The sequence below is a fragment of the Eptesicus fuscus genome, chromosome 19, assembly GCF_027574615.1.
Source record: "Eptesicus fuscus isolate TK198812 chromosome 19, DD_ASM_mEF_20220401, whole genome shotgun sequence".
NCBI lineage: Eukaryota > Metazoa > Chordata > Mammalia > Chiroptera > Vespertilionidae > Eptesicus > Eptesicus fuscus.
The window spans coordinates 3,877,501-3,890,166 of NC_072491.1; the positions used below are offsets into that span (position 1 = coordinate 3,877,501).

Consider the following 12,666-nt stretch of genomic DNA (forward strand, 5'->3'; position numbering starts at 1 on the left):
CCTCCTTCTCCACGGGACAAACACGCCCACCCAAAACGAGACGGGGCGCCTCAAACAGGGGGAGGCACTCGCCAGACTGTCCTTTACAAATAAACATGCAATAAAAGAATAAAAATGCAGAGACTGCCTCACGTGGGGGGTTGTGGGTGGGGGGACCTTCTCCCGACTCGCCACCTTCAGAGCTGGGCCATGGCTCCCAGAGCAGAACCTAACAGTCCTCGGGACACCACCCCCCACGGTCGGAACCCACCGGAGACCAGGACCCGCCCTGGTGCAGCGGACGGGACCCAGGAGTCTCCTAAGCCTCTGCCTCATTCCTGGCCGGCATCGCGTGGCTGTGTGATCATGAGCCACTTGCCAGCCTCTCTGAGTCTGAGTGTCCCCATCTGTGAAATGGCTCTAATTCTTGACAGGGGGAGTGTGATATTTATATCAAAAGAGCTTCAGCACCCAGCTCGTGCCAGGCTCAGCTGTGGACCTCTCCTCCCACAGCCCCTCACTGAGGACACTGCTCTGCGGCCCTCCCTCCCTCCTTGTCCTGCCCTCCCAGCCTCTCTTCGGGACCTGGAGGTCTGTGCGCGCACACACACACACACACACACACACACACACACATCCCTGGAGGTCTGCATGTGCACGCGCTCACACACACACACACACACACACACACATCCCTGGAGGTCTGCATGCTCACACATACACATGCAGCTGGAGGTCCGCACATACACGCATACACACACACCCGGAGGTCTGCACACACACACACACACACACACACACACACCCGGAGGTCTGCACACACACACACACACACACACACACACACACACACACGGAGGTCTGCACACACACACACACACACACACACCCGGAGGTCCGCACACACACACACACACACACACACACACACACGGAGGTCTGCACACACACACACACACACACACACACACACGGAGGTCTGCACGCACACACACACACACACACACACACACACCCGGAGGTCTGCACACACACGCATACACACACACACCCGGAGGTCCGCACACACACACACACACACACACACACACGGAGGTCTGTGCACACACACACACACACACACACACGGAGGTCTGTGCACACACACACACACACACACACACACACACACGGAGGTCTGTGCACGCGCACACACACACACACACACACCCGGAGGTCTGCACACACACACACACACACACACACACACACACGGAGCTCCCTCCCCTCAGCAGCAGGCCAGCCGCCTCTTCCCATCCGGGGGGATTCAGGGGAATGAGCAGCCCTGCCCTTCCCGGGGCCACTTCCTCTGTCTCCGCACCGGCCATGGAATGGAAAGGCAGAGCGTGCGGCTGCGGCGGGGATCCTCCTTCGCCGACTTCGGGAGAAAATGGCATCATTGCCTTTCAAGGAACAGGTCCCTGTGGCACCAGCAGCTTCCCTTCCCTCCCTGCCCAGAGTGGTCCCGGCTCCGGGGAAATCCCACTCTGCACTCTGGTTACGTCAGACCCCGGGGCCACGCACAAACCGCGAAAGGAAAAGCAGAAGTCCTCGCGCCTGCGAGGAACAGAGAAAGGAGGTGCAGGGCTTCGGGGGCGGCAGGGGACGGGAGAGAAAGGGGGGGCAGAAGCAGGACGGCTGGTTAGCCAGCACCAACTAACGGGGCTCCGCCGTCTGCCAGGCAGTGTGCCAGGCCCGGGACAGAAGGAAGAAGAAGAGGAGCCCTATGCCTGGTCCTCCAAAGGCGAGGACAGGGGAGGGGGGCAGGGAACAGAGGGACCCAGGAGCGTGAGTATTGGGCTGGAGCCCCTCATTTAGAAGAGCGTTGGGCTTCACGGGGCCTGCGGGTGGCGCCGCAGGAGGGTTTGGGAGCATCTTGGAGAGTCTGCACATCCCGGCTCGGAAGCGCACCTCACAACCACCGCCTCTGCTTTCCCAGGAACCCCCGGCCTGGGGAAACCGAGGCCGCAAAGCCCATTCCAGCTCCTGCTCCCCCAAGAGATGGAACAAGAAACCGGAGCGCGCCACTCACTGGACTGAGCTGCCAGGCGAAGGGCATCCTCGCTGCCGCCGCGCAGAAACTGCTGGGCGAGGGCCTCCCGGGGTGGGGAGCCTGGGGGAAGGCCGAGCTCCTCGTTGCTCAGCTGGATTCCCGCGGCCGCCAGCACACTCTCCCCCAGAGGGAGCCAGGAGCTGTTGGAAGCCAAGACCACCTCCTCCGCGTCCGCGATGAACTGCAGAGCACGCAGCTGCACGTCCGCGCAGGAGCCAGGACCTGGGGAAGGAAGACACTGCCGGTGGGTGCGCCCCACCTACGGCTCCCTTGACCCCTCTGCAGTGTGCACACACGTGCACACGCACACACACACACGTGCACACACACATGCACACACACGTGCACGCACACACATGGATGCCTCAGCTGTCTCCTTCCCACCAGCTCCTTCCACAGCCTGGAATGTTCTTCCCGTTTCGTCTCCGCAATCGCATTCGCTCAGCATTGACGGAGGACCTCTGTGGAAGGAGGCCAGCCATAGCTGGTGTCCGCTCCCCGCCAGGCTCTGGCCTCGGCACGGGCACTCGGACCAGCTCGTGTGATCTACGCCACAGCCGACAGCGACGTGATGGCCTCCAGGGATGGCCTTTCTCTAGAACGTGGCATGTGAATGCCCAGGCATGGCAGCTCTCACCCACATCTCTGCTACCCAACGCTCTACACGCCTGACTTCGGCTGACGTCGAATATTCGACTTCTCACACTCCCCAGAAAGGTCTGGGCGATGTGGAGCATTGCCTCAGTGACCGGAGAGACTTGATTGGACTTGAACATCTAGAACGTTACCTGTAACGTCAGCAAGGCGGGCTAGAGGTCCTGCCTGGATAATAGCAGCGATGGAACGGTCTGGGCGTTGCTTCCAGCTGCTGCTGGAATGTCCATCGGGCAAAAGGCCTTTTGGGTTGACACGGACTCAGCCTCATTCTGCCTGTGCCTCACACTCGGCAGGCAGCTCTCTCCCAAGGGCCTGTCGTCAGCCTGGACCCACAGACCTCGGTCAGCAGCTCTCCTATCGGTCCTTCCATTCATTCCCCCACGCCAATTAAAAGCGCCGGAAGGCGGAAGCACTTGCTGAGGTCCCGAGCACCCAGCAGTGTCCTTGCAAGTAACAAGTCCATCCTAAGAGGAGTTGGTTAGCCCTAGCCTGTTTGGCTCAGTGGGTAGAGCGTCAGCCTGAGGACTAAAGGGTCCTGGGTTCAACTCCAGGTTGTGGGCTTGATCCCTAGAGTGGGGCGTGCAGGAGGCAGCCGATCAATGATTCTCTCTCATCATGGATGTTTCTATCGTTCTCTCCCTCTCCCTTCCTCTCTCTAAATCAATAAAAAATATATATATTTTTTTAAAGTACAAATTCAGTTCCTCGGAGGGTTGAACTCACATGCGGGGACCTCGCCTGGCTTGGTCCGGGTGCCCTCCCGTTCTTGACCGGCTTCGTCCACACACCAGCAGGTCCGCAGGTCCCGGTGCGCCAACGGGGCGCTGAAGTCCGAGTAGGGCCCTGGGTATCGGCGGAGCCGGCCGCCCAGGATCTGCCAGAAGAGGTAGGGCTCCAGCAGGACGTTGCCCCCGGGCCGGGTCCGGTTCCCGTCCAGCACGGCCGGAGGCACCTCGCGGAGAGCGGAGTACCGGGCCAGGCCTGGGAAGACGCCCTGCAGGCCGGCCTCATACAGGCGTTGCAGGAAGAGAGGGAAGCTGCCGGAGGCCGCCTCCCTGTAGCTCAGGACCTTCGTGAGCAGTTCGGCCGCCGTCGGCTGCCTGCCACCGTTGTCCTGGGCCCTCCACCGTTCGTACCACTCGAAGGCCTGCTCCGGGGGCCCGTCACACTGCACGGGCCTCCACCGCCCGCGGGCGCTGCACTGCGGGACGTAGACGCTGGCCAGAGCGGGCGGCAGGCTGGAGTTGGAGACCAGGGTCCGCACGGCCCCGAGGAAGGCGCGCTCGGCCCGCAGCTGACAGGGTGTGGGGCCTGCGGAGGAACGAGGAACACAGTGTCAGGTGACGGAGCTTGGTAAGCACTGGAGACCCAGACAGAGCTCTGAAGTGTCCGAACTCCATCTGAGCCCTTACACGGCCACAGATGCCACCACCTGTGGACAGAGAGCCCCCCGTCACTGCGCGGGGACGGGGGAGACCAGCTGTTGTCCACCCTGGAGACATGTATGGGGCAATTCCTTAAGGCCAAATGAATCTCCCTGTTCACCAATTAGGTTAATGTTAGCAAGAGTTTTCTGGCCTGGCCAGTGTGGTTCAGTGGTTGAGCGTCGACCTATAAACCAGGAGGTCACGGTTCGATTCCCTGGTCAGGGCACAGGCCCGGGTTGCAGGCCCGATCCCCAGTGTGGGGCGGTGTGCAGGAGGCAGCTGATCAATGATTCTCTCTCATCATGGATGTTTCTAATTCTCTCTCCCTCTCCCAAATCAGTAAAAATATATATTTAAACAAAAAAAAAAAAAAAAGAGTTTTCTGGACAATTTTTAAATTAACCAGAAAATGTGGCCACTAACAGAAGTGTGAGACTTCGCTATGGCTGCATTTTTTTTTTTTTTTGCAATGCACTGTGGCAGGGCCCCCAAAGAGAACGGGAGTTTGTAGATTGAACACCCGACAGACTTACACGGCTGGGGTCGCCCAGGTGCACTTTGAGTTCCGGGAATGGCCTGACCCTCCTCGTCCACACAGTAGCATTCGGCGTCGAAGCACTGAACAGGTAGGAAGCGCCCCTGGCGGGTACAGGAAGGCACGGACAGACTGGAGCCTGCGGGCTGGCTGCCGGAGAGGCTCAGCTGCCGAGCCCTTTGCTTCTCACACTCTGTGGGGCACCGTGGCCGTCCGCCTCTCACCCTGGAGCTGGGCAGTTCTTTGCCCTGGGAGTCCACACACCAGCACTCTCCGGCAAAGCACTGGACATCCTCGTAGCTTCCTTCTGCCGTGCATGACGGGACGAAAAGGCTGCCGGGTGTCGGCTCACAGCCCTGGGAGCTGAGCACCATTCCCATCACGTCACCCAAATCCCTGGCTATGTCTTCTGGCACGGACACGGCACGCTGCAGGAACAGAAGGAATTCTGGGAGGTCCAGGAGAGAAGCCAGGGATTTCAGGGCGTTTTGGTTCTCTTGCACGTTGACCTCAAAGCCAAAGCTGCCCACAATTGTCTTATTCATAGCCCTGCCTTTCTTAGCGGCTCTGGGCGTTTCCACTGCAGGATTCGAATCCAGTCCCGCAGAGAGGAGTTTGGCTTGATTGACCAGTCCTCCTCCACCCTGGAAGCCTGGGAGACCGAGTCGCTGGAAAAACTGACTGAAGTTAAAGCTGCCTCTTGTGCCAACGGCTCCAGACAAGTTAAACTGGCCGACATTCACCAAAAATCTCCCCCCAAAGAGGTTCTGCTGGAGTCGCTTTGGGTTGGCCGTAAACTGAAGGGCAAGACGAGCCAGCTCACGGGAGGGGAAAATCCCTCGGATGGCTTCGGGGAGGAGACTCTCCGAGGTGGAAAGCTGTGGGTCCTGCCCTTCGAGGAGGGAGCGGAGGATCCCTGAGTCCACAAAGAGCTCCTTGATGGCGGGGGAACAGGGCGGGGCCCGTCCGGCTCCGCTCCAGGCGGTCAAGACGGAGCCCTGGAGGCCGAGGTCGCCCGAGGGCCCGAAGCGCAGTCTGGACAGGGCCCGCCGCCTCTCGGAGGAGCAGGACCCGGCTCCGGCTGCACGGGAGGAGCGAAGAGGAAAGGTGGTTAGCATCCCCAGCCCCTGAGGCAGCCCCTCGGGGCTCCCCGCTAGCGAGATGTCAGAACAGTCAGCCCAGGACGCCCGCACTTCATCCCCGCGTCTTTTTATTTTTAGCTTTCGCGCTGAGCCGCCGCGTCCAGGGAGGCCCCTGTGGGGAATGAGTTTTCCAGCGGACACGCCTTCCGCTCCTGGCTCTCCCCGGCGGGTGCCTCTCCCCACCCCCCCCCCCGTGAGGGAAGGCTCCCAGACATCGGCCCACTTTCCGAAAACCCGGCCGCACACGTGCACCAGCTTCCTGGGTTGGAACGGCTCCCTCCTCCCCCCGCCCCTCATTCACGTCCACCGGGAGCCCGGGAACTTGAGCTCGTGGGGAAGAAAGAGGGTGTTGGCAGGTGGGATTAGTTGAGATGAAGTCCCACAGGATTAGAGTGGGTCCTGCATCAATGACGCGCGTCCTGCTCAGAAGGACACGTGATGAGATGGACAGACACACGGGAAGAAGCCCGCGAGGGCAGAGACCAGGGGAGTGGAGCCGGCTATGAGCCGAGGCCTCACTAGGGCGGGGCGGGGAGGGTGCGTCCCGGGCACCCTTAGCGAGGGCACAGCCCCGCCGACCCCTCGGTCTCCGGCCTCCAGCCTCCAGGCCCGAGAGAATCGGTGTCTGTGGTTTAAGCCACCCAGGGCGTGGTGGTTGGGGCAGCAGTCCTAGGCGGCAAGGACACCGACCGATTCCTATTGTTAATGCAGCCGGCGGCCGGCACACTCCGGCTGGACCCCTTCGTGCACTTGAACCCTTCGCCATCTGCTCTTCGCGTGGCCGCCTGATTCTTCTTTGTGGGTAGCCTCGTCTCAGCTAGCTAGCGTACGGTCTCTTTGAAGACAAAAAGCCTTCTTTAAATGCTGGTAGTCTTTCCTACCATAAATATTTTTCTATGCTGCAGTGGGTACTATTACGATATGTCATAGGCATGATGGTCTGTCCTGTAATGTAACAGAACGATGCACGCTCGGGAAACCCAGTTCGCACACATTCTGCTAGGTTCCTTGACCTTCCTTTGAAGTTACTCATTAGTGATCACCTCAGTCCACTCCGTGCGTGGCCGCGTCATCCTATCTGAATACTCTAGAACAGTGGTCGGCAAACTCATTAGTCAACAGAGCCAAATATCAACAGGACAACGATTGAAATTTCTTTGGAGAGCCAAATTTTTTAAACTTAAACTTCTTCTAACGCCACTTCTTCAACATAGACTCGCCCAGGCCGTGGTATTTTGTGGAAGAGCCACACTCAAGGGGCCAAAGAGCCGTATGTGGCTCGCGAGCCGCAGTTTGCCGACCACTGTCCTAGGATGACCGCAATCACGTTGAGAAAAGTTAGTTTAAATTCGAACTCCAGGGTCTCGGTTACGCCCTGGAGCGGGTGGTCTGGAGAAACGAAGTCGGAGGACCTGAGGAGACCCCAACAGGACCCCCTCGCTGGGAGACCCACCACAAGGCAGCGCCGCGTCCCGCCGCCGAGTCCCCGGGACCTCGTTGCCCTGGGCGTCCGCGCACCAGCACGGGCCTCCCCTCTGGCACTGCACCGCCTGGAAGTCCCCGCTCCGCTGGCAGCTCGGGACGTAGGCGTGACCGAAGTCGGCCGCTGTGAACCGCTCCACTTCACACTTCGTGGGGCCTGGAGGAGATCCGTGGGGAGACAGGAGACAGGCAACAGCCCCTGGTGGGCGCACTGCACGCATTCTGCTCGCTGTGACACTCACTCCCCCCACACTCTGCAGGAACAGCCAGGAGACCAGAGCCATGGGGACCACAGCCACGGAGACCTCAGCTACAGGGACCTCAGCCACGGAGACCTCAGCCACGGGGACCTCAGCCACGGGGACCACAGCCACGGAGACCTCAGCCACAGGGGCTGCAGCCACGGGGACCTCAGCCACGGGGACCTCAGCCACAGGGACCTCAGCCACGGGGACCTCAGCCAGGGAGACCTCAGCCACGGGGACCTCAGCCACAGGGGCTGCAGCCACGGGGACCTCAGCCACGGGGACCTCAGCCATGGGGACCTCAGCCACAGAGACTATAGCCACGGGGACTTCAGCCACAGGGACCTCAGCCACGGGGACCTCAGCCACAGGGACCTCAGCCACAGGGACCTCAGCCAGGGAGACCTCAGCCACAGGGACTGCAGCCACGGGGACTGCAGCCACGGGGACCTCAGCCACAGGGGCTGCAGCCACGGAGACCTCAGCCACGGGGACCTCAGCCACGGGGACCTCAGCCACAGGGACTGCAGCCACGGAGACCTCAGCCACAGGGACCTCAGCCAGGGAGACCTCAGCCACAGGGACCTCAGCCACAGGGACCTCAGCCACGGGGACCTCAGCCACGGAGACCTAAGCCATGGGGACTTCAGCCACAGGGACCTCAGCCACGGAGACCTCAGCCATGGGGACCACAGCCACGGGGACCTCAGCCACAGGGACTTCAGCCACAGGGACCTCAGCCACGGAGACCTCAGCCACAGGGACCTCAGCCACGGGGACCTCAGCCACGGGGACCTCAGCCACAGGGACCTCAGCCACGGGGACCTCAGCCACGGGGACCACAGCCACAGGGACCTCAGCCACGGGGACCGCAGCCACTTTCAGACCCCAGAGCTTCCCTCCTGGCAGCAGCGTGGGCATCTGTCGTCAGCTGGTGACTCACATCGGAACCTGCCAGAAAGGACGAGCTGGAGGGCGAGGAAGCGCCTCTGCAGGATCCGGTACAGGGTGGTGTCCGTGAAGGTGGGCGCGAGGGCCAGGCCGGCGAAAACGGTGTCGTAAATGTCATCGAGCAGCAGCTCCAGACCTGAGCAGAGACACGTCAAGGGGCGGCTTCCTTCCCACAGGGGCTCCTGATCCCGCCACGTAAACGGTCCGGAGAGGACCAGAGCCGCCCTGGCCGGTGGCTCAGCGGTTAGAGGGTCCGCCTGCAGACCGAAGGGTCGCAAGTTCGCCTCCCGGTCAAGGGCGCATACCTTGAGTTACAGGCCCGATCCTCGGCCTGCCCGGTCAGGCCCATGCGGGAGGCAACCCATGGATGTGTGTTTCTCTCTCCCCCTCCTCTCCCTCCCTTCCACTCTCTCTAAAATTCGGGTGAGGATTTAAAAAAAAATAGAGGACCAGACTAGAGCCTTCACCGGCATCCATCGGGCATCAGCTCGGAACCAGCCCCCAGTGGTTTCCTAAGCCAGGGCTGCTGGGAACCTCTGTGCAGGCTGCTCGCACCCACGGAGCTCGATGAGAGCGAGGAGACAGGAGCCCATCCCTCCCCCACTGGCCCGGCGCAGAGCTGCATCTGCCAGGAGGGGGCGCCTCTCCCGTGCCCACAAAGGGGCCCCGTGGGCCCGAGCAGCCGTGTTCAGAGCACCATGCTTGAAGGTTTGCTAGCCGTGCCCCTCGGACACAGGCAGCCTGGTCGCGGCGCAGGCCCCAGGGCTCCCCCCCGCTCTGCCGGCAATGAGGGTGAGGCTGTCAGGCCTGGCGATGCCACCCTCCCCTGGGATTGCCCGAGGCGCGCTTACCTGTCTCAGCCAGTTCCCGCCCTTGACTGTCCGCGCAGTGACAATACCCGGACACCTCGGGGAACCTTCTCCGGAAGGCGCTGAACGTCACGAATGCATCTGGAAACCTGAAGGGGAAGGACACGGACGTCACCGTTTCTTCGAAGGCAGCTCATCGCGCACAGAGGCGGGAAAGGCACGTCTGATTCTTTATGTCACGCCATCGGCTCCCGGCTTCCTGCGGGGAGCGGGTGTCTTTCCTGAGCCGGTGTTACTGGCCAGAGCTGTGCCTCCCTGTCCTCTACCCACTGGCCGTCTTCCTCACTCGTGGCCCTCGACCGGTTTGCACCCGAGCCCGTGTCTCGTCGCGTCGGGCGGAACGTAGGGAACGCACGCAGCCTGAGCGCGCTCCGTCCGTGCAACATCACTCCGGAGGCGCCGGGCCCAGCTGCCTGCAAACATGTGGCACAGGGCGGATGACCTCATTGGGGAGATCAAAGAGCCTCGGAGCCTTCGCAGTCTGTCGAGAGCTTGACGAGGAGCCAGATCCCCCCACAGGGAGTTCCTGGGAAGGCCATTTCCCAGGTCCACCGTTTGCGAAAACACAAAATCAACATGACATCACTCACGGGGGCGAGACTACCCTTTCCAGAGGCTGAGGGAAAGCGTACGCGACTCACGGCTGACCTGGCGACTGCTGTCGGGGCTAACGGGCTGCGTTCCCAGCGGGAGGTCACCTCAAACTCCGGTGATGGAAAGCCACGGGAAGGGGTCCTTCCCAGAGGCAGGGCCGGAGCAAGCAGAGGGCTCGTTGCAGCTTTATGCAATACTGAGAGGTCTGTCTTTCCGTCCCAGGGAGCTGGCGCACGAGGCCCGCGCCGGCTGTGCGTCCAGCTGTGTCTGGGATCTACCCCCAAACAATCAGCACCCGGACTCTGCGGCTGTGGCATCCAGCCTAGCAATCCTCGGAAGCAACATTCGTGTCCGGTGACAGGAAAATGAAGACGTAAATTGGAGTGAACCCCCTCCATGGATGTGTCCGCAACATTACGTGTAAAGGGTAGAGTGCGCAATGGCCTGTACATACACCCGCTGGGATGGGTGTGTACATGAACCAGGCCCGGGAGGCAATATATTGTGCAGAATCTGCTCGGAGCCTGAACATGAATTTGAATGGAAATGAATATGCAAAAAAAAAAAAAAAAAAAAGCCCAGGAAAGTGCTACAGAATTGTGGATTATTCCCATGTTGCTGGTCTATGATTGTGCATACGTGATAGACACTACAGACAAAAGTTATAGACAAAAGACTGCCACAGTTCGTGAGTCATGCTTAACAGGAACTAAACGCTCCCTTTGCCCGGTCGGAGGTGTATGGTAACAGCTCATTCATTGGAACCTGGGATAATTCCATCCTCAAAGGGCTTTTCGTAGCCTAAGCGTGACTTCCATTCATTCAGTCACTACTTGATACCAGAGGATCCGCAAAATGTGTCATGCACATCGATCTGCTCATAAGCGAGGACATTGGGATTCAGAGTAAAGAAGGACCAGTTCAAGGTCACCCAGTCACGACCAGGGGCCAGGTAGCCTATTCCAGTGGTCGGCAAACTCACCAGTCAACAGAGACAAATATCAACAGGACAACGATTGAAATTTCTTTGAGAGCCAAATTTTTTAAACTTAAACTTCTTCTAACGCCACTTCTTCAAAATAGACTTGCCCAGGCCGTGGTATTTTGTGGAAGAGCCACACTCAAGGGGCCAGAGAGCCGCATGTGGCTCACGAGCCGCGGTTTGCCGACCACGGCCCTATTCCACGGCCAAGGCTCGTTCGACAATGGCGGCGCGTCGGATGGAGAGCTGCACTGAGACAGGCCCTGCCTGCTCTGCATTCGTGTCCAAATGTAAGTTCAAGCTCTGAGTCTTCCCGGAGTTCTTTCTCCTGAAATCCAACTGGATGGGCAACCGGACGTCAGAACCGGTACCACCCTCTGTGAACGTGGGGCTCCTCCCCCAGCATAATCGTCGTCACTAAGCTTGTTTACTGGCTGCTTCTGCCAGTGGCATCGGCAAGGTCTTTGATCCATTTTCATCCCTAATACGCTCAGCCTCGGCCACGCGTTCACCTCCCTCTCACTGATCCCCCACCCTTCTCTGCCACCCCAAGAAAAGCCAAACTCACCCTACACTCTCCCTCGCCCTCGCCCTCCCTCTCTCTTCCTCCACCGGGTCCTGTGGAGTTCACCTAGTAAACATTCCTCCACACTCGCTCTGTCTCTCCACCCTCCTCTCCATCAGCTCCTCGAGCCCAAGTCACCCCCTCTCTCCTGGACCAGTCCCAGAGCCCCCAGACTCCCAGAGACGCCTCCCAGCACCCACTCTGCTTTGCCCCGATCCCAGTCCGTTCTTTTCTAAGTCCGACTACGATGGTTATTGAGATATTCCCACCCCAGGCTCAAAATCCGTGGTACAATATTGGGGAGGAGTATTTATACTACAGAAAATACTCCTGCTTATCCGAATGGAAGTATAACTGGCCATCCTGTGTGTTTTTATCTGGCAACCCTGGGTGCGAAGTCTAGACTTTCCACGTGGCCTCCGGGGCTCCTGCCGCTGTGCCCCGGGGAGTCGCCGGGGCCCGGGGCTGCTTATCGGAAAATTCCTGAATGTGGCTGGGCTTCCAGTAACCGGCTCCCTGACCCTTCCCAGGACCTTCCTGAATCAAAGCGCACTCCGAGACGACACGCTTGCTTACAAAAAGGAAAGGATCCCATTTCAGGAGTATGGGGTTTTTTTGTTGGTCTTCAACAATGGATGCTTAGTCCTGAACGTTTGCATTTAACTCGGCTGCCCTCTTGTGGAAGGAGCTGTGACTTGCGCCTCACACTGACACCCCCAAAGTTCTCCAATGCAGGGAGTGTAGACATACAACGTAGGCCTACTGTGTGCCAGGCTCTAGGCCACGCCCTGTGGGGGAGATAGATGAATCGAGGTTGTGTGGGAGAGGAAAAGAAGCCAGACTGACCTGCTTCTCAGAGGGGGGTTCCTTAACCGCTGGTGTTTCAGTTCCCCATTTGTGCGCTAGAGACGATGAATGCCCACCGAGGATCCTTGTGAGGATGAGCGTGGGCTGAAGGAGTCAATTCCCTGCACGCAGCAAGCACCCACTTGAACGTAAACTGAGCACGCATTGGTTTGCATCCGTGAGCGTCACTAAATCAGACTCTTGGGAGATTCTTATGTGCTCACAGGCAGGCCACTCTCTGGGCCTGGGTGCGGGGGGGGGGAACCAATCTACATTTGCTGAAGTTGGATTTTACATTAT

General features: G+C 59.7%; 1 protein-coding gene across 1 annotated transcript in view; it reads right to left on the minus strand.

The window, feature by feature from the left end:
• The window catches only part of TG (thyroglobulin), a 158,235-nt gene that overhangs the window by 137,673 nt on the left and 7,896 nt on the right, over positions 1-12,666 (minus strand). Inside the window, exons 6-11 of the mRNA XM_054708536.1 lie at positions 9,362-9,468; positions 8,503-8,646; positions 7,286-7,471; positions 4,689-5,771; positions 3,452-4,039; positions 2,051-2,293 (exon numbers count right to left, since the gene is read on the minus strand). Of these exons, the coding sequence (XP_054564511.1) occupies positions 2,051-2,293; positions 3,452-4,039; positions 4,689-5,771; positions 7,286-7,471; positions 8,503-8,646; positions 9,362-9,468 (2,351 nt within the window). The remainder of the gene's footprint in view (positions 1-2,050; positions 2,294-3,451; positions 4,040-4,688; positions 5,772-7,285; positions 7,472-8,502; positions 8,647-9,361; positions 9,469-12,666) is intronic.